The sequence below is a fragment of the Phascolarctos cinereus genome, unplaced genomic scaffold (assembly GCF_003287225.1).
Source record: "Phascolarctos cinereus isolate Bilbo 61053 unplaced genomic scaffold, phaCin_HiC Scaffold_5;HRSCAF=322, whole genome shotgun sequence".
Classification (NCBI taxonomy): Eukaryota; Metazoa; Chordata; class Mammalia; order Diprotodontia; family Phascolarctidae; genus Phascolarctos; species Phascolarctos cinereus.
In genome coordinates, this window is record NW_027555958.1 from 91395825 (window position 1) to 91418835 (window position 23011).

Below are 23011 nucleotides of genomic sequence, written 5' to 3' on the forward strand. Positions count from 1 at the left end.
GCTGCCCCATTCAGTATTTCTAATCCCATCTCTAGTTCCAGTTTCTCATCTGTGTTTGTTCCTCCCTGCCTCCTTCTCCCACCCCTTACCCCTGTTTCATCTTTGTTACCTTCATTCATTTCAGTCTCTCTCTGTGTTTCCACCTAACCTACCATGCCAGATGAATGCATGCACTGCAGTGGTGAAAACTACCAAGGTACCATTTCAAAGACAGAGTCTGGAACCGAGTGTCAGCCTTGGGCCTCCCAGGAACCACATTCTCATGAGTACCTTCCTTCCAAGTAAGTACTACCAGGAGAAAATAAAGACATTGAAATGAACTCTTTGATCCACATAGGTATTTCCTATTATTAATTCTTATTCATCTAAGAAGCGACTGGAAGATCTCAGAGAAGGCGTTGCTGATGAGCTTCAGATCTCAGAAATCTCCTTTCTCCCTCTGCCTTTATTATGATGATAACATAAAGGAAGAAGCCAGGGCAAAACAGCAGAAAACTAGAATGGTACCATATCTACCGGCCTCAAATATTCTGTTTCCTGCATTCGCTCCTTTGACACTTAGCACATGCTCTGTTCTCATCATCAGGTGTAGGTGAATTAGACCCAAGATCCACCAGCCCTTTTCCCATTAGCTGGGTAATTCTTTGGGGTGGGGGTGGTTATCTTTTGATACACTGCCAGAAGTGCTGATGCAATCAACTGCATCTGGATTCCCTTGCTGCACTCCTATCCAGATGTTGAGCATCCCAAAGGAATCTTTTGTGTTCAGCATAAGGGGCCATCTGTGCTTGCTTTTGCTTCTGCACTCCCTGGGGTCCTATTCTTCCTACTCTATGAACACTCAGTAGGACAGAAGAGTCATACATTAAAAACATGAGGATTCTCACTCTCTTCCCTAGTGCATACCAGCTCATTATGTTTGCTCAGTGGATAGTTAGGCAAATTCAAAAATTACGTATTAAGTATGTGCCATGTATTTTCTGTTTCCTGTACAATAGAGGTATTTATTAAACACACAGTCCACAACAGTCTCACATTCAACCCGAGCCAGATTAAAATGTAACTGGGATATATAAAACAAAATAAATAAAAACACAACAGAAATATATAACATCAATATGTGGTTTTCTAAATTGATCTGCAGCCTACAGATATCTGTCTCTATGACTCAGTGGCCTTCATTTCTTTGATACCACTGGTGTACATGACATCCTAGCTCCCATCCTTGTGTCTTTGCTTAGGTGGTCCTTCCAAGTATTATAATTCTTACTTTCCTTCTTGACTCAGTTTAAGCACTCAGCTTTTTGTGACACCTCCCCCTCCCCAATATTTTTCTGCTGTTCTTTACCCATGTTACTGTGAATCTATTCGTTCATATATTGTATAGACCCAGAATTTCCTGGTGGGTTAGCCTCAGTGTCAGAACAACCTGCTTTCCTGGTTTCAAATCCTGACTATGACACATACTGGTTGTATGACCATGAATAATTGTGTTACTTAATCCCCGAGTTCCCAGGGAACTCTCCGAAATTACAAATTTTAGAGTGAGTACTAACCTGCATTGGTAGAGAAGAGAACTTCCCTACTAAGAGTTCCTTAGTCCATCAGCAACATCATTGACAAGCATCTATTAAGGACTTAATTGGAAGCTTTTACAATAGTGTAGGCATGAGGTGGTGAGGGTCTGTACGAAGATGGTAGCCGTGACAGAGGAGGGAAGGGGATATTATATGAGACATGTTGTAAAGCTAAATGTCATGAGTTTTTTCCCCACTCAGATTTCCCAATAAGAACCTAAAGGAGAATTATTGCCGCAACCCAGATGGAGAGCCTCAGCCATGGTGTTTTACCTTGAATCCAAATAAGCGCTGGGAATTCTGCAACATCCCCCGTTGCTGTAAGTATTGCCTATGATAGCACTGTGCTATTCAAAGCCTCTGGATAAAGTTTTAAATGGGATGAAGGTGAAAATATTTGACAGTGACTGAGTATCTGGCTGAAAGGTGACATTGGACCCTGGAGGTTATTATTACTATTTGCTTAGTAATTTTTTTTTTAGCTATGTCTGACTCTTTGTGACTTCATTTAGGTTTTTCTTGGCAAAGACACTGAAGTGGGTTTGCCATTTCCTCCTCCAGGTCATTTTGCAGATGAGGAAACTGGGGCAAACAGCATTAAGTGACTTGCCGGGGGTCACACAGCTAGTAAGTGTCTGAGGCCAGATTTGAACTCAGGTCTTCTTACCTCCAGGCCTGGCAGTCTATCCACTGTGCCACCCAGTTGCCCTGTCTCTAGATTAATGAGGTCTTAAAAGTGAAGTAATTTTAGGTCGTCATCAGAATTCCCTGACGTGTAACTTGACCTTTGCTTGAATACTTCCAGCAATGGGGAATTTACTACTTCACAAGTCAGCCTATTCTATTTTAAATTCTATAACTATATATTTCAACCTGATAACTATTTCAATTATTATTAGACAGCACTTCCTTATATTACACTGAAATCCACCTCTTTGTATTTTTGATCTACCAGACCTATTTTACCCCAAACAACACAGAATAAATTGAATTCCTCTTCTCAGTGACAATTTTCCAGCTATTCAAAGACAAGTAGCCTGTTTCTCTTAAGTCTTCTCTTCTCTGTGTTAAGCAGCTGTGATGAAACTCTGAAAATTGACTGAGGGCTTTTGTATACTAGAAATAGTCTTCAGGCTACAGGGCAGAACTTGGCAGTGGATATAACTGATGTCATGAGCTTCCAAGCTGAAAGGAGGCCAGTCCGCTCTGAAAACTAAGAAAACCACAAGAAAGCCCATCTCTAGAATCCTCAAATGGACTGACTGACTTTATGCTGGCTTGGATCCTCCCTAGAGAGCATGAAGCTGATAGAAAAGGGCACAACTTACTACTGCTACAGAATTTTAAAAGCAAATGATATATTTGGGAGTTGGGGATAAGATGTGAGGGAAATGGAAAACAATGTGACATGGTCCCAAATCTTTTTTAGTCATATATCCCTTTGGTAATTTCATCATAAATAATTCCGTGCCCTTTTCTATCAGCTCTTAGCTAGAGACAATGGAGCTGATCTTGACCTACTAACAGGAGAACCAGTCTCATCTACGTTTAGGAGTAAAATGGAAGTCTGAGACATGAGATTCAAAAGAAGGAGTTAGATGAGGATAAAGTAAAGAATATCACTGTTGTTCAGTTGTTTTCAGTCATGTCTGATTCTTTTTGACCCCAAGGGGTTTTCTTGGAAGAGATACAGGAGTGGTTTGCCATTTTCTTCTCCAGCTCATTTTACAGGTGAGGAAACTGAGGCAAACAGGGTTAAGTGACTTGCCCAGGGTCACACAGCTAGTGTCTGAGGCCAGATTTGAACTTGGGAAAATGAATTTTCCTGACTCCAGGGCCATCACTCCATCCACTGTGCCATCTATCCGCCCCATGAAGAATATTGCTAAAGCTCTGTAACTCCACAGTTGTATATCTCTTCACATGTATATGGCTTTGTTTCGTTTGATGTCTTTCTTTAATTCCTTCACAAAACTTGTCTTGATTAAGGGAAGAACTTTTTCCAACACCTGCCTCGGAGATATAGGGACATATTCAGGGATGAGATTTATCTACTGGACTGGGACTGGCCTCTAACCTGTGAGTGACCAGAGCTGAACAGCAGGTTAGAGACAGGAGAGTCAGGAATCAAACAGAAGTTTAATTAATTCCAGAGTGAGAAAATTCTTGCAAGTAGCAGCTCTACCCCCCACCCCCAGCCCTGAGAAGGAGGGCTTCTTCTGGCAGAGGTAGGGTTTATACATTATATATATATATATATATATATATATATATATATACACACACACATACACACACATACATATACATATACATATATGTACATATATATGTACATATACGTATATATATGTATATATATGTGTATATATATATGTATATATATATGTATATATATATATATATACATATATATATATATATATATATATATATGCAAAACCACAAAAGGGCTGGACCACAACACAATCACTCTTAGGTCTTGAGTAAGCATTTCCCATGCTTGGCATTTCTTGGGACAATGTAGGCATTCTTGGTTCCCATGGTAATAGTCTCTAGAATTATTGCATATGAATAGTTGATCGTTCAGCAGGGTACAGAACAAGAGTTAACATGGCAGGAACAGGAGTACAGTATCTGGTTCAGTTACACATGCACAGGAATTCAGGAATTGTTATTATGTCAAAAATTTTTGAGGGATGGTCTTAGGCTGCAGCACATGGGCTGCTTCTGGCCCTCAAGGTCCCTGAGACGTAAGGGAAGCTCCAATAAATCTAAACTGTTATTGATTAATATGAAAATCATAAATTCCTCAGTGAACACCTGGTGCTAGTCAAAGTAATGCACTTTGCCAGAGGGTGAGATCATCCAGAGCACAAAGCATTGTTGTTATGCCAAGCTCAGGGCACAGCCTGCTTATTGGACCTAAACTCTGGGAAACAGTGTCTCCAAGTACCTTGACAGGTTCAAGTTTGGTGTACCAGATCAAAGAGAGAAATCCTTTGGAGTAAAGGTCTTTGGAATTCAATAGCAGAAACTATTCATAGTTTCCCAGTTGGCATTTATTTTTGACATTTCCAGTTTTCCTCAACACCTCCTCTTACTATATGATTTTAAATACTCTCACCATCTCATTGCCCTTCTCCAGATGTGCTTGTCCGTGTTCCTTATAATGTGTAGTACCTGGTATTGAATTCACTAATCCAGATGAGATTTAAGTAGAACATGTGAGACAATTATGGGTGGTCAATTCAGTTCAGTAATTTTTCAGTCGTGTCCAACTTTCCATGACCCCATTTGAAATTTTTTTGGCAAAGATACCGGAATAGTTTGCCATTTTCTTCTCCAGCTCATTTTATAGGTGAGAAAACTGAGGCAAACAGGGTTAAGTGACTTGCCCAGGGTCACAGAGCTAGTAAGTTTCTGAGGCTGGATTTGAACTCAAGAAGAGGAGTCTCTCTGACTTCAGGTCCAGCGCTCTATCCACTGTGCCACCTATCTGCCTAGTTATGCAGATGCTTTGGGAACATTATGTTCTTTATTCAGGACACTCTACTTCTGTAATTATAGTCTAAGATCACATTAACTTTCAGGGCAGCTAAATCATCTCGTTGAACATTATGCTAAACTTGTAGTTAACTTTCTTGCCACCCTAACTCTTTTTACATTAATTGCCTGTCACCCACATTTCCTCCCACCTATACCTGAGCAGTTGATTCTTTAAAATATTATTTTATTGATATCGTTTATTTTTATGTCATCTTCATTTCCCAACATAACCCTGCTGCCCAACCAATGATACATCCTTTGAAACATAAAAGAAAAAAGAAAAAAAAAGTAGCCCGACAAACCCAATCAATACACCAACAGTTTCTAACAGTGTTTACAGCACTCCAAACCCACAGTCTCCTAACTCTACCAAGAAACAAGAGAGAGATATTTTCCCCAGCTCTTCACTGGGGCCAAGCTTGGCCATTGCAATTACAATTAGTCAACAAACATTTAGTAAGTACTTGCTATGTGCCTTGTGTTAAGCCCTGGGAGTACAAATAAAGACAAAAAAAAATCCCCATCCTCAAGGTTGGACTTTTGGGACACCCTATATGATTCTGGAGGTACCAGGGACCCGCTGAAACTCACTGAGCAAAAGGCAGTGACAGGGTCAGACCTACATTTTAGAAGAGTCACCGTGGCAGGTGAGTGAAGGGTGGACTGGAGGAGGTGGGAGGAGAAACCTGAGACTGGGAGACCAGTTAGGCACTGGTTAGACAATGATGAGGGCCTGAATTGGGGTAGTGACCAAGTGGAGAGAAGGGAAAGTATACAAGAGATGTTGTGAAGGTATTCAACTTTTTTTTTCTTTCCATTCCATTTTTCATTGTTGTAGTTACTGTTTATATTATTTTCCTGGTTCTGTTTGCTTCATTCACTCTGCATCATTCATATTTCTCTGACATTCTCATGAGAAATATGTTTCTCAACATATTCTCAACATATTCATCATTTCCATGGCACCGTAATAATTCTATTACTTTTATGTGCCACATCTTATTTAGCCATTTCCCCAACTGATGGGAATGTGCTTTGTTTCCAGGTCTTTGCTACCACAAAACATGGAAGCAGTTGATTATTTGACCTGGATTTCACAGGATTATACAGGATTTCACATTTGTTCCTATTAAATACTGCCATCTTAGGTTTGGCCCATTGTTCCAGTGACTCTGTCGGGATATTTTTGGATCTAGCTTCATATCATTTGCCAATTTAATAAATATACCCTTCAGGTCTTCATTATAGCCTTAAAACCATGTGACTACCATTTAGTCACATTGCTCCATCTTCTCTAGAAGGATGTTATAAGAGATTTTGTTAAATGTCTTTCTGAAATCCAGATGCATTATTGCCTTTCTCTGATATTTTGTTGTTGTTATGTCATTTTTCAGTTGTATCCAACATGACCCCTTTTGGTGTTTTCTTGGCAAAGATACTAGAGTAGTTTGCCATTTTCTTCTCCAGCTCACTTTACAGATGAGGAAACTGAGGGTTAAGTGACTTGCCTCAGGGTCAAACAGCTAGTGAGTGTCTGAGGCTAGATTTGAACTCATGAAGATGAGTCTTTCTGGTTCTAAGCCCAGTGCTCTGTCCACTGAGCCACCTAGCTGCCCCTTTTATCGGATATACCAGGCTAGTAACACCCCAGTGTCTACTTCTTCCTTTTCAAAGTACACACAAAGTGTTTAATAATTGGTTCTAGAATTTCACTAGGGATTAACATGGGTCTAGTTTAGCACCTACCTCCCCTTTTTGAACATTGCAGGGATATATTCTCTTCCTGAGTCATCTGCCATCTCTCCTCTTCTCCAAAGGGATTCTAGAAAGCAAATTTGTGATCACTTCTACCAGTTAATTCCCATATCCTCTGATGTAATTCTTTTGGATCAGGTGTACTCTCTTTTTATCCTCCCATCTATTTATTTCTCTCTTAACCATATTTGCTTTACTCTTTCTAGCTTGAAAATCATTCTCCTTGACAGAGAAGATGAAAGCAGTGTAGGAGGTGATTCATTTGGCTTTAACATTTCATTAACAACCCCAAAGTAGTGGGCATATACCTTTCTTGTTCTGCTTTTTTGTTTTGAAAATATAAAAGGAAAGAAAACAAAACAAAAAACCCAACCCGATTTGTTCACTTTGGAATATTTTTTAAATTTAAATTTCCCCTTTAATGCACTGTCCCATCCAGCCAAACTGGCTATACTTCATACGATCTACTCTGTCTCCTTTCTCCATGCCTTGAACAGACTGGCCTCAGTGCCTGGAGAGTATTCCCTCTTAGAATACCTAATAGTTATCTTCAAAGCTTAGTTTAATTGCCACATTTTACATGAAGTTTTCCTTGATTCTCCAGCTGTGGATGTCTCCCCCTTACCTTGATTTTATTATGTATAAATTTTGTATATCTATATATGTGCATGCTGTGTCACTTGATAGAATGTAAGTACTTAGGGGCAGGGATTGTTTCATTTCTGTCTTTATATCCCCAGCACTTGAACATAGTATTTGGCACCTAGTAGGTGCTTAATATAGGAGTACCTAGGTGGTGCAGTGGGTAGAGTGCCCAGTCTGGAGTCAGCAAGACTTATCTTCATGAGTTCTAATCTGGCCTTAGACATTTACTAACTTTGTGACCCCATGGCAAGTCACTTAACCCTGTTTGCCTCAGTTTTCTCATCTGTAAAATGATCTGGAGAAGGAAATAACAAATCATTCCAGTATCTTCATGAAGAAAACCTCAAATGGGGTCCAGATGGAGAGACAGACATGACTGAACAACAACAAAAAGGTGTTTAATCAGTGTCTGTTGATCGATTCAAATCTCAGCCCATTTGGGGTCATTAGCCTTAGTACAGTCTCTTACAGGTCCATCACACTTTTGGGATTCTTTCATGCATATGCACTTTTCCTTCCATTTTTTGTATTCAAGAACTATCGGGGTAGCCACAATGGTCTATTAGGTACCTTTTTTTTTTGCCTCATCACTAGAATTATTTACAAATATCTTGTCAGAATTTTGTTTTTGAGACAAGTCTTCCAACCTCCTTCGGCTACCTTCCCTTTTAAAGAGCCTCTGGCCACAGTACAATGCCTACCAATTCTCTGGACACTTTGAGAACTGCTTTCCTAAAGCATGGGGTACATATTTGACCCTGTCCAATGTCTGCCTTCTTAATAATTCAGAATTCTAAAACGTCACAGTCACTTTCTCCTACGGTTCCCATTTTTCCCATTTAAAAAATCTTAGCATGTCCAACATTAGTGAGACTTTAGGGAATTCGCCAAAACCTTTCATTTTAGAAATGAAGAAACAACGGCTCAGAAAGGCTTAAGTGACTTGTCCAAGGTCACCCTGCTAAGTCACTGACCTGGACTTTGACCCTCAGTTTCCTGATTCCCAATATAGTTCAATTTCCATTTCACCACTACTCCTTTGTCAGAATTAAGGCCAAAGTGGCTTCTACTACTTTCTAAGAGATTATCAGTAACAAAAGTCAAAACTTTATTAGATACTCTGCTTTTAGCGCAGTGAAATTGTGTGGCTGAAGCTCCCTGTCACTGCTGTACTGCACCTTTATACCAATTGTTTTGCTTCTGTACTAGTGTGATATCTGGACAAACATCATCTGTATCCTCCACCTTCCCGTCCAGCTTATTGGATGCTCTCTCCCTCCTTTGCCCTCCCCTTGTTTCTGTCTTTCCCTTCTTCTCTCTCTCTCCCTTTCCCTTCTCTCTTGCTCTCTCCTTTTCTTTCTCTTTCCCCCTTTCTTCCTCCCTCTTTCCCTGTCTTTCTCTCCCTCTCCTCTCTTTCCCTTCTTCTCTTTTTTCTCCCTTTCTCTCTTCTCATCCACTTCTCTCACTTTCTCTGTCCTCTTCTTTCCCTCACTCCTCTCTGTCTCCTCCTCTCTCCCTTCCTGTGTGCCCACCCTCTCTCCTTCTTCCTGTCTCTTCTCCCTCTCTTCATTCAAAGGCTCTCCATCTTGCTTAAACTCTTCAGAGTTCATTAACTTCTTTATAAAGTTATATTTCCTGGCATAGAATGTAGCTATCATGCTCCTTCTAGCATATGTTTCTTTTTAACTAGATAAATTGAAAACAATATTGGATTTGAAGTAAAAAATGCTAACTGCAGTTTACACAAGCTTTGGTCTCTGAAAAATGAGGGGCCTGGACTAAATGAGTTCCGTGGTCTCTTCCATCTGTAAACCTTTGTTCCTTTTCCAGCTGTGAATAGAATTAATATGGCATTATAAATAATTAGCATTTATATGACACTAGAAGGTTTGCAAAACATTTTATAAATATTACCTCACTTGATCCTCACAATGATCCTGGGAGGTAGATGCTATTATTATCCCTATTTTATAGATGAGGAAATTGAGGCAGCCAATACCTATTCTCTTCCTAAGGGAACTGAGGCAAACAGCAGTTAAGTGATTTAAGGGTCACACAGATCTGGGAAGTGTCTGAGACATGATTTGAACACAGGTCTTCCTGACTCCAGATCCTGGGTTCTCTCCTCTGTGCCACCTAGCTAATGTGATCTTGTAAAAGTCATTTAACCTCTTTGAAATTTATTTTTCTCAGTTGTAAAATGGGGAGAAAATAACATGAGCAACTACCTACCTCATATGATTCATCTCACAAAGGTCAAATGAGGTCATCTATGCCAAATATTTTGTCAGCCTTAACTTACTCTGTAGATCTCAGCTATTACTAGTCATTTTCTACCATTGGGAATACCGATGAAATTGTCTTTACTTCCTTGGGTTAAAATTTTAGCAATAGTTTTTTTTTAAACCGCCCATATTATGTGCATTGATATCTATGAATTACTGGGAACCTCAGATCAATCAGTCAACAAACACTTGAGTACCGACTATGTGCCAGGCATTATGCTACATGTAAGCTCCTTGAGGGCAGGGATTGCATTTTGCACAGTGCCTGGCATATAGTAGGCACTTGATAAAAGTTTACTGATTATTTAATTGCTTGGGAATACAAAGACAAAAATGAAATAACCCCACCCTGAAGGAGCTTATATCCTATTCAGAGACACAAACATACATAGGATCATAAATTTAGAACTGGATGGGACCTCAGAAGTCATCTAGCCCAACTTCCCCATTTTACAGATGAGAAAACTGAGGCCCCAAGGAGATTAAGCAATTGGCACAGGCTTACATAGCCACTATGTTTCTAAGGCAAGATTTCTGCGACTTCTGTTACACTCATATTATGCTGCAATAATAGAAGGGCAGTGTCCACAACAAGGGAAATGTCTTGATTATCTTTATGCAGGGGATAGAGCTTCAGGCCTGGAGTCGGGAAGACCTGAGTTCAAATCCAGCCTCAGACACTTACTAGCTGTGTGATCCTTGGGCAAGTCCCTTAACCCTGTTTTTTGCCTCAGTGTTCCCAGACCAAAACAGGCACATATAAGGGGGTGAAGAGCAGCCAGAAAAGGCTCCTCTTCAACTGTCTCAGATAAAAAACAGGTGAGGGAAATGCAAGCCTCATCAAGCTTATAGTTTTGTGAAAAATGGAAAAACAACATCTAAATGCCAAGTCTCATGAGAAGCAGAGCCAAAAGGGAAACATAGGCCAGTTTTTTTTCCTCTACTGCTCATCTGTGTTTTCAAAAAATGCTATATATATATATGTGTGTGTGTGTGTGTGTGTGTGTGTGTGTGTGTGTGTGTGTGTGTGTGTATGCATATATATGTGTGTATATATATATATGTGTATATATATATATATATACACATATATATATATACACATATATATATACACACACACACACATATATATATATATATATATATATATATATATGGTTTTTTTTCCTCTTTAAGCTACACCCCCACCACCTTCTGGTCCAATGCTTCAGTGCTTAAAGGGACGAGGGGAAAACTACAGAGGCAACATTGCGGTCACTAAGTCCGGGCTTACTTGTCAACGCTGGAACAGCCAGACACCTCATAAGCATAACCGGACCCCAGAAAACTTTCCCTGCAAGTAAGTCCCCAGTTGATGGCTGATGAATATAATATAGAAGAATGCAATTTCATTCATACAGGCCTTTATAATCACAGGTCATAGATTTTGAGAAAGAAGGAAACTTAGAGGTCTTCTTCAACCCTCTCTTTCCACAGATGGAACTGAGTTCTAAAAAGTTGGAGGATTTGACTAAGTCATATAGGTAGCATGTGACAGAGCTGGGTTTGGAACCTAGGGCTTCTTGACCTAGACCAAATTCAGTACTTGGTACTCAGGGTTGAAGACTTTAGGCATCAGAAAATAATGCAGACTGGCTGAGGCTTATGTAAGGAAGGGGGAAGGCTATATTAACTTGTGTGGGAGATAGGCCCTCCTTTCTATCTCCGTCTCCACCTCCATACTCATCCACCAGACCCTTCTGCCATTAATTCTGTGATAGTGGTGACTGATTCTTTAACATAAATAATAATCCCCAAAAGACTTATGTTAAGTAACCCTCACAAAGTCTAGATATATTCTTCATCCTCACACCCAAAAGGAGCTGCAATTGTATGTGAGCCCATTGCACTTAAGCTATACCTCTGGCATTTGTTCAACCCAGTGTGTCTGAAATTTCACTCCTTTGCTCAAGAAGCTTTAGTGGTTCCCTATTGGCTCATAGGGTAAAACACAAACTCTTCTGTTTGGCATTTCAAGCGTTTCACTGTCTCCAACTTACCTTTCTTTCCTTTTCCTTTTTTTTTTTTTGATGAGGCAATCAGGCTTAAGTGACTTGCCCAGGGTCACACAGCTAGTAAATGTGAAGAGTCTGAAGCTAGATTTGAACTCAGGTCCTCTTGACTCCAGGGCTGGTTCTCTATTCACTACACCACCTAGCAGCCCCTCCAACTTGCCTTTCAAAACTGATTACAAATTATTTCCCATTCACTCTCTATCCTCTACCTGCTGTTGCCTGTGTAAGGACAGTCTCTCTCCCACCTCCATACTTTTGCATAGGTTGTCCCTTATGCCTGGAATGCCCTCTTTCTTCATTTCAGCCTCTGGGAATCTCCAGCTGCCTTCAAGGCCCAGTCAGCTCAAGCATTACCACCGGAAGACCTCTTTTATGATTCCTTCTGTTAGTGCTCTAAACCCTTTGCCTTGCTCCATACATGTTCCTTCCTCCAGCAGAGCATTAGCACCCAGAGGTCAGAGCCTATATTGCTTTCACCCATACATTTCTAGTGCCTAGAACACAGGAGGCATCTAGTAAATGATTTCTGAGTTGAGCCATGTCATGGTGGGCACATACCTTCGGTGTCATGTATAAATCAGCCTGGTCATTAGAATGGCAAAATGTTTCCTGGCTGTTACTGATGCCAATTCAATTAACTTTCAACAAATTCTTTTCAGAGGTTTGGATGAAAACTACTGCCGTAATCCTGATGGGGAGTCACAACCCTGGTGCTATACCATCAGCAGTGAACTTAGGTGGGAATACTGTACCATACCTTCCTGTGGCTCTTCCCCTCCGCAGACGGAGACCGTGGGTAAGGGAGACTTCTGTGAATGACATGAGTGGTGGGGCCAAAAGGGATCGTGTGACTCCCCTTCCTCCAGTACCCTCCTACTTTACAGGTCTTTGTTCTTATTTTAATTCCAGTTATCAGGGAATAGAATATGTGCCTAAGAATTGTATTTGTAGAGCTGGGGGGGGGTTGGGAAACCCCATCAGCTGCATAGAAAATCCCATTTATTCCTTCAGTATGACAGAGATGTGTACAGGGTAGTGGAAAGAATATGGTACTTAGAGTCAGGAGATCTGGGTTTAAATCTCATCTCTGGTCCTTACAAGCTGTAGGATCATAGGCAAATCACTGAAACTCCTTGAGTGTCAATCTTCTAATCTGTAAAATGGGAACAATAATATTGATACCATCTACCTCACAGGGTTGTTGTGAAAGAAGCAAATGCTTTCTCTCTTTCCCAACTCCCGCCCTCACATTAGGGGTCTTGGACATACACATTGGTACTCCCTCAAATACTGTAACTTCCCAGTTCCTTGACTTCCTCATTTCCCATGATCTACTTTTCCACCCCACTTCATGTACACACGGAGCTAATCATACCCTTCATTTTGTGATCACCCACATGATCATGAACTCTGAAATTCAATTATCTGATCATTGTCATTCCTTTTTTTCTGATTAACCCCGTTCTTTATCCTCACTGTGGTCTCCAAACTTTTGGTTCTTTCCTAGGCCATCACCACTACACTGGCTACACCTTCTTCCCTTCTCTATCCTCACCCTCATGAACAAGCTTAACTCTCCATACCCTCTATCCTTTGCCCACTTAGCCTATTACTGACCATGCCTCGTGAGCTCCAACTTTAGGTTGCTCCTATGCATTACCTTTGCCCCTTTTCTCATGTTGCTGAACAAAGCTGGAGAAAGTCATAAAACCATGCTGATTTGGTCCACTAAAAATTTAGTTTACATAATCTCAAATGGGTCATCACTGTGGAAGTAGTGATAGTGAGGCCCAAAGGGTGGCCAAGAAGTGTGCGGAGTAGAATTACACACCCCTGGAGTTGAGGAGGTTGAAGAATTTCAGCCAAGGGGTCTGGAAGGAAGGTCATTCATATGGCTATCTCAGTCCCAGGGAGTGATGGCAGGGGACAGGATGGAGAGGATGACCGTGAGCCAGGTGCCAACATTACCGAAGAACGTGGTCCAGTGTTCAGGAGTTTGGTAGATAAAAGGAATGTGGATGGTTGGGAGAGAAGGTGAAGTATCTGGGAGAGGTTGAGTGATGAAAACGAAAAGACTGTTGGCAAATGACAGTTGAGAGAAAGGAGGAGCCCTACCCCCTTCCGTGCCCTTGGAATCAAGGGGAGTGGGAGGAGAAATGGTCTTCTTTTAAGAGCATTGATAAGAACACAGCATCCACTGACAGATGTCAAATTTCAGTTGCTTTGAAGAGGCAAAAGGAGTGCTTTAGTTAGAGTGGAAGGATGTAGGGGCATTTGTTTACAATAGAACAGGTCTTTTTCCCCTCAAAGGGCATTGTGGAAGAAGCTAATCAACGGTAGAATAAGCTAGTAAAGGGAAGAATAGGCCTAAGGAAGGAAGGTTAGGGCTGAATTGGATGGGGGTGAGTATACAGGAGAAGGTCAGGTTGCTCCAGGATAACAGCGATCACTAGCTTGAGAGGGAAACGTGTCGGCTGTACTTTGCTTCCTCTCCCAGTGCCTTGCACATTATTCTACACATAGCGGGTCCTTGTTGAATGCTTGTTGAGTTGTGGATGGACTTAAATTGAAGCAGGTGGCTGGGAGTTAGGCCAAAGCCAAAGGTTAGAAGGAGGAGGGCACAGTCTCAAGTGGGCAACACTGGGAAATGGTAAGAGCTTGTTGAATTCTTCATGCCCAAGGATCCCAATTAGCCTATTGGTTATTCCTGTTACAACCTGAGTCACCAGGACTTCTCATGCATTAGATGTCTATGAAACAATAAGTATTTTTGTCAAATTTCTTTTAATTCTACTGCAGTGCCCCCTGTGCAAATCCAAGAATGCTATGAAGGCAATGGACAAAGTTACCGTGGGACATCATCCACCACAATCTCAGGAAAGAAGTGCCAGGCCTGGTCTTCTATGATACCCCACCGACATGAGAAGACTCCGGATAATTTCCCCAATGCGTATGTCCACAATATTCACCAGCCAAGAATTTGGCCCAATATATCTGTTAGGGAAGCCCATAAGGGAAATAGGAAACTTAGATGCCCATCAGAAGAACTGCGTGTCAGCAGGCTCTCCACTAGTAAATTCTGCCCTTACTGGATTCCAGAATGTTCCTCATTCTGAGTGCAGGAGAGACAGGAGCTTTAAAAAGCTTGGTATGACCAGTTTTGGGGTGGAGAGGAAGTCTAATTTTAATGAAAAACTCAGAGGGGCACTCAGCATAAATTTTTGGGAGGATTCCAAGCCAAGGGCTCTTAAACACAAGGGCTGCTAGAACAGCCCCAATGTGTATGGTGATGGTATCATCTAATATGAAATGGTATCTTCATACCATGTAGCTTGGCTGCCCCAACAAAAGAGTTAATATGGTGAGAGGTGTCAAAGCCACTGGTGATCCTAAGTCCTGACACCTGTGAATGTGGGTATACAAAGATGTTTTACATGTTTTAGTAAGTGCATTGACAAGATAGAACGCATCAAAGAAGAGTGATTGCCATGGTAATGGGATCATATAGTGTGCCATATAGGAACTAGAAGAAAGAACTAGGGATGTTTAGCTTAGAGAAGGCAAGGCTTTGGGGACACTAGGATACCTGAATCCAAAGTATTTGAAGGGCTCTTATACAAACCAGTTTTAATTGGCACAAAAGGGTAAAATTGGATGTAATGGGTCAAGGTTGCTAAGGGGAAGATTTCAGCTTGATATAAGGAAAAACATCCCCAAAGTATAATGGGATGCCTTAGGAGGTAGTGGATTCTGTTTTACTGTGAACCTTCAAATAGAGAATGGATGACTACTTGTCCTGCCATACTGAGATTGTGAATTTGTATTATACACATTGTTATGTTCTGGGCCCTGGGCAGTAAGTACCAATTTGTGGAGATCAGGCAACGAATCAGAACTGGGAGAGCCAAGGCAGGCAGGCAGGTGCAAAGGAAGAAACAGAAGCAGGAGGGCAAGTGGGTCAAAGCTAGGCCAATAGAAAGGAGAAATAGAATTGATGCACCAGGGACAAGAGGACCTTGAAAATGATGTGAGGCTGCCTCAGACAGGAGGCCTTTGAAAGGGCTCCTGCTGTAGCAGGATCCAATAGCTTGCTCCCTAGCGTGTAAGGAGGCTAACACCTGCAGGTCAAAGCTGTTCGGTTGTAGCAATTCATCATGGCTCTCACATCCCTTCTCTCTCCCCACCCACCACACACACACACACACACACACACACACATTCACTCACTTACTCCCTCACTCCCTAACTCCCTCACTTACCCCAGAGGCCAAGCACAGTAGAAGAGTATAAAAGTATAGGTTGTTACCAAAGGTTAGTTTTTGTTGACACATAGTATCTGCTGCAACTGTAGGCGATTACTCCACAGCACATTTTTTCTTAATAAGTGGCAAACTATGAGTCAGAGCTTATGAGTCAAGTCATATTTCAGAGATTCATGATTCTGTCACCCTGGTGACTCCCACCCCTCACACAGGCTATAATGCCTTTTTGGCTTGGTGGGTTGGTCATTGGGGGTTGATGGGAACAAAACAACAATAACAATAATAATGATAGCATTTACAAAGCTTTAAGGTTTGCAAAGTGCTTTACATATATCACTCATTTAATCCTTACCACAACCCTGGGAGGCAAGTGTTAATTGTTATCCCTGTTTTACATATCAGGAAGGGTCAGAGGGTCAGAGGGTCACACAGCTAAGTGTCAGGCAAGATTTGAATTAGGACTTCTTGACTCCCAAGTCTAACAGGCTACTTGATGTATCACCTAGCTGGCTCGTCTCTTTGTGGCCTACCTGGTAATGAGCCTCTGAATTTATTTAGGATGCCAGACAAACAGTCTGTCACCAAGTCTGGCCATGAAACCTTTACAGGTTGGTGGGACGTGACAGAACTTGCAGTCTTCTGGCAAAGCCCTCAGGAACCCAGAGTCACTTCAATGCCTGGATGAAGCTAATAGGACTTGAATTACAGGCTATGAGTCATAGATCATGAGTCACATCATGTTTTATTAAAATGACCTCAGTAAGGAATGCTATGAGGGTCCATAGATTCATGGTTTTTGTAAAGAGGTCTGTAAGCACCCTCTGTCTTATGAATATACAGCTTAAAAATATGCCTCTTGCATAGATATGGCCCCTTGGGAGAAAGCTGGTTTGGAATCTTGGAAAATCAGAAATGTTATCATAAAGCCTCTATGACCAGGTCAAATTTAAATACATTTGTTAAACACCTACTACTACCATGGCTTTATACTAAGTGCCTGAGATGCAAAGACAGAAAGAAATAGTCTCGCCCTCATGTACTTCCTGCTGGGTCATAGTGCTGTCTTTGTATCTTTGATATAAAGAATTTGCAATTTATAAATAAGCACCCCTCTAGGAAAATTCTAACTGACACATGTTCCTATGTGACTTGAAATATTCTCTCATTATGAATAACAAAAACTGTCTTTGTTCTTGCAGTGATTTGAGACGGAACTACTGCAGAAATCCAGACGGGGACAAAAGTCCTTGGTGTTACACCACGGATCCCAGTGTCAGATGGGAATTCTGTAATCTGGAGAAATGTTCAGTAACAGGATGGAATCTCCCAAATGCCCAAACTACAAGCGTTCCTAGTGTAGATACAACTCCCCCCTCAGAATCAGGTAACTAAGCATCTTTTAGAGTCCTGCGTGCTTTGACACAGGGAAGGGGAAAGACAGACAAGTCTTTATGGGTAGAGAAGCCAAGAATGGGGAGATTAATGAACTTTAGCTATTAATATCTATCAGAGATGGAAAATGGGGTGGGACTTTGGCACTTAATATGGGAAGGGGAAAAGATTAAGAGTTTTAATGGTGGTGAGCTAAAACATATTATTCTAGGTTCTACTTTCATTATATATTCATCCTCTTCTCCAACCCCAAATCAAATGGCCATACAGAAACAGGGGCGATAGATTATATACTATCTGCCAGGGGCAAAGAACAGATGCTATCAGAAGGAAATTAGAAGTGATACCTATTTAATCTCAGAACAGGAACCAAAACCTAATTATGTATACACATGCATTCATGTATACATAAATTTATATACACACATATATTTATAAGTGTTACAGTGGATAAAGGGGACCTTTAGAGAAAGGGGACCTGAATTTTGAATTGCAGCTATTACTTACCATCAAGTGACTATGTGCAAATCATGTCCCCTAAACTCTAAAGTCTTAATTTTGGCACCTGTAAAGTAAGAGGGTTGGACTGGATTTAGTAATAATAATAATAATAATGATGATAATAGCTAACATTTATATAGCACTTACTAGGCACTGTGCTAAGTGCTTTACTATTATCATCTCATTTGATCCTCACAACAACCCTGGGAGGTAGGTGCTATTACTATCCCAATTCTACAGATGAGGGAACTGAGGCAAACGGGGTTAAGTGACTTGCCCAAGGTCACATGCCTAGTAAGTGTCTGAGGCTGCATTTGAACTCAGGCCTCCCTACTCCAGGCCCAGCACCCTGTCCATTGTGCCACCAAGCTGCCCCTTTCAGAGGCGCTCTCAAGTTCCTTCCAGTTCTAAATCTGTGATCTCTAAAGTACTTTCCAACTCAAAAACAGCATGATCCTATGGCTTTGTGAGAGGTAGTCGGGTATATTAAAAAGAGTGCTGGAATTGAAACCACAAACTATGTTTAATTTCTGTCTCTACCAGTTGGTAGTCTAATGACCCTCAAACAATCACTTAACCTCTGAGATGCCCTTTTTTGTAAACTGTGAAGCAATATGTGTGAATTATTATTGTTGTTATTGTGTTCTCTGGATTCATATACAGAAGCCACCCTTTCTGAGTCCTGCTCAAATTGCTGGCCCGTAATGGGGAAGGGGGCAGTAGAAATTGGGGAAGGTGATTAGAATCTTAAGAACCATTCAAAACCACCAAAACAGTTGGTTGATTGAATATCGCTGAATTCAAATATCAATACACCCTGAAAGAGCCCTTATTAGCAATGTAAATATGAAATCACTTGTCCTTGGAATGAGAACAATAAACAAAACTTTGAACCACACACTAAGAGGTATTTGTGAAAATTTCAGGATTTGATAAGTGTTTGTAACTGACCCCAGAGAAAGACAGAATTCAATTCCATTCAAAGTTTATTAGATCTGAATTAGTGCTGGAGCAAGGGCTACTCACAGAATCATAGAATTTAAGAGTTGGAAAGGACCTCTATTGAGGGCCATGGAATCCAACCCACCCATGAAGGAATCTCCACTATAACACCACCCAAGTGGTCATCCAGCCTTTGCTTGAAGAGCTCCAAAGTGGCAACTCTCTAAGGCTAAAAGTTGCAGAACCTCTGCTGACCTGCATTTGTAGAATCACCTTCCTCACTGGGAGTTCCCTACCAGATCAATCATGGTGTCACAATCCACACAGATACTCCCATGTGTTGCCTCTTAAAGATCACAACAAGCCTCCCTTACTGTTTTCAGTCATGTCTGACTCTTCTGACCCCATGGACCACAGCATGCAAGGCCCTTCTATCCTCCACTATCTCTCAAAGTCTGTCCAAGTTCATAACCCTCACTTGGGTAATGAAATTATTATTATCCTTCTTCAACATAGGGGAAAACCAAGTCTCAGAGAAGGAAATGAGTGACTTCCCAAGAGCCACACAGCTATGTGACAGACTAGGTAGACCATACCGTATCCTCTAACTCTGTGCCCAATGTTTTCTCCACTTCATCACTACTTTGATAAAAAAAAAATGCAGAGGAAGGGGAGCCTAGACCTAGACTCTAATTGCCTGTACTCCTCATTTTAGGCACTAGCCTGTTCGAAAAAATTTGTATTTATTTTGATTATTCTAATCAAATTAGATGATTCTAATCTAATCATTTCCACTTAGAGAACCAAAGATGGACAAAAAGAGACACCCTCATGACTGAAAATTTCTCACGCTCCCACCATGTTCTGGCTACAATTTATGATATTCTCAAAACAGTAGAAAAATATTCCACAACTAGATAAAACATATCTATAGGAGTCAAGGAAAGTTCGGTTAATAGTTTGCTTGCTCAAACAGGACAGTCAAGACTTTCAGCAGGACCTTGGAGAATCATTTTCCTAAAGTCATTTAATCCTTCTTTGACCATCCCCATCAAGGATTCTGCTTTCCAGCTGGCCAAAAGGGGAACTCAAGAGATGCTTTCATTACTGGAAGTAATTTAAAAGATTTCTTTCCAGGGGACTCCTTGCCCTCGTCCAATCACTGTCCATATTACTTCGGGGTGGGGTCTTTTCCTGGGCTGGTCTAGAAAAAGGGGAGAATGACATTGCTTTGGAATTGATATTCAAGGACTAAAAAGATTTCTCTTTCACATAAACCCAAAGGCTTCAGATTAGGATAAATTTCAGTTTTAAATGGCTTCCTCAGCATCTTGGCTCTGACACTGTATGACCACGATAATTCAGGCTCTTACCACCTCTTGACTGGACTGCTACAATAGTCAACTATTTGGTATCCCTGCCTCAAGTCTCTCAGCTTCAATCTATTCTCCACTCAGCTGCCAAAATGATTTTCCCGAGATGCAGCTTTCTCTTGAAGTAGTTCTCTCCAATGATTTAAAAATGTATTCAAGAATTCTCTTCCAATTAAACAAGCGTACATCACTTACTAGCTATGTGATGCTGGGCAAGTCAACGCTGTTTGCCTCAGTTCCTCCTCTGTATGGTGAACTGCTCCAATGTCTGCCAAGAAAACCCAGCATGGGGTTCACAAAGAGTCAGGCATAGCTGAAACAGCTCAGCAAAAGTAGGTTACGCTGTGGTCCTCTGGCTCGAAATTTTTTTTTTGATGAGGCAATTGGGGTTAAATGACTTGCCCAGAGTCACACAGCTAGTGAGTGTTACATGTCTGAGGTCAAATTTGAACTCAGGTCCTCCTGACTCCAGGGCCAGTGCTCTATCCACTGTGCCACCTCAGAGCTCTTTCTACCATGTTACACCATCTCACTAGGATTATTCTGTGAAATTCTGTAAACTGTTTTTCTATCTCCAATTTCTAGGCCAATAAGCTCTTTTGACAGCTGGTCAGAATAACAAATATGAATCAGTATTTCTTGTTCAGAATTTGTAGGAGGATCTGAATGTTTAGCCTGTCATCTAACACAAACCAGTCCCTGGGGTGGGGAGGGAGGTGTGTGCTTTTCAATCACTGCTGGAAAGTATATGATGACACATTCTTTTCCTTTTTTATGCAGACTGTATGTTTGGGAGTGGTAAAGACTACCGTGGCAAAAGATCAACCACGGTCACTGGCACCTTGTGCCAGGCCTGGACTGCACAGGAACCTCACACACATGGTATTTTTACTCCAGAGACATATCCAAGGGCAGGCCTGGAAAAAAATGTAAGCAGCACCAATTCATTTTTTATTCTTGCAGAATTTCTTTTTTAAAAAATTCTTTTAAAAATTAATGAATGCTTATTTTCTCTCTCTCTGCCATCTCCATCCCACAAAAGAAAAAGAAAACCCTTCTAACACACATGCTTTAATCCACAGCTTAATTCCTGTAATCAAGGGGATTGTTAGGTTAAGGCTGGGCCTGTTATTTGGGAGCTGAAGAAGGAGAATGAGGCAACTAGAGGCAGTTAAAATACAAGGGCATACAAAATATTACCAGGGCTTGTGTTCCCTGGGGAATGGAAGATTTGTTGTTTCTTTTGACACCTACCTTGAAGAGTTCTACATATTTTTAAAATCATAAGTATACAACTAGAAGGAACTTTCAAAACCATTTAATCCAACCCTCTGATTTTACACATGAGGAAACTATTCTAGAGGACTCATGATGAAACATGATACCTCCTGACAGGTGATGAATTCAGAGTACAAAATGAGATCTACATTTCTTTGAACATGGCCATGTTCACGTGAATGTGGCCACATAACAGCTATGTTACGTGGATTTGTTTTCTTTCCTTTTCAATGGGGACAGGTAGGTTGGGAGGGAGAGAAGGTATATTTTTGTTAATTAAAAAATAAAATTTAATAAAAATAAAATAAAATAGAGATGAGGAACACAGAGGCCTAGAGGGATAAAACCCAACGTCACATTGATGACAGGCCCAGGACTCAAACTTATGTCTTCTGATGTTAGCTCTAGAGTTCTTTATCATGCACCATATAATGTTTGTCTTTGAAGTCTATTTTAACCTGTTAAAATGGGCATGGTGAGGTGAGCTCCCCAAGTACCTTACCTTATTACTGATGTGATTTTGCCATAGTTTCACACCTTCCTTAAAGGATAGCTTTTCTGGGGGGGATGACAATAGGGTGCGTGGGGGGAGGGGGGCTTCCAAGATGTCATTTGGTAGCATATATTTTTGCCTCTTTAGGACTCAATTTCCTCATTTGGGAAATGAGAAAGCTGTGTCAGGAGATCTTGAATGTCCTCCCTTCCACTTCTAAATCCTGTGACCTCTGAGTACACAGGAAACAGCCCTCACCTGGAGAAATATTACTGAAGTGAACCCAAGGCAATGCCAAGTCACCAATTCCCCTTCTCCCAAGTCTGTGCCCTCCTTGCTGCCCAATAACTGATCATTCCTAAGAAGTGGATAAAGTGTTCACTCCTGGATACCCTCACTCACAACATTAGTGTATTACAAGTCTCTCTCTCTCTCTTTTTTTTCCTTCCAGTACTGCCGTAATCCTGATGGTGACCCCCAATGGTCCTTGGTGTTACACAACAAATCCTAAAAAGCTCTTTGACTACTGTGACATCCCCCAGTGTGGTAATTCACTTTCCTCGCTTTTCTCTTATTTCTTTTTTTTTGGGGGGGGTTTGAGGCAATTGGGGTTAAGGGACTTGTCCAGAGTCACGCAGCTAGTTAGTGTTATGTGTCTGAGGCCAGATTTGAACTCAGGTTTTCCTGACTCCAGGGCCAATGCTCTATCCACAGCACCACCTAGCTGTCCCTTTTCTTATTTCTTAAAACCTTTAAAAGAAGTAAGAATAACTTCTTAGTCACATTTTCAAGTTTCTGTGTAAGATAGTTGAATCTTGTTGAATGACAAGAATTTTGTCACAGGATGGCCTTTTATTCTCCACAGGAGGGTCTACTTGACCTACTACAGACCCTTCTCTAGG

The 23011-nt window shown here is 41.1% G+C and overlaps 1 protein-coding gene across 1 annotated transcript in view; it reads left to right on the forward strand.

Annotated features, from left to right (window-relative positions):
- Positions 1–23011, forward strand: part of PLG (plasminogen) — a 73305-nt gene that overhangs the window by 34656 nt on the left and 15638 nt on the right. The window contains 9 exon segments of the mRNA XM_020986743.2: positions 161–281; positions 1779–1897; positions 10991–11153; positions 12528–12664; positions 14668–14818; positions 17330–17514; positions 21119–21267; positions 22561–22584; positions 22586–22655. Of these exon segments, the coding sequence (XP_020842402.1) occupies positions 161–281; positions 1779–1897; positions 10991–11153; positions 12528–12664; positions 14668–14818; positions 17330–17514; positions 21119–21267; positions 22561–22584; positions 22586–22655 (1119 nt within the window).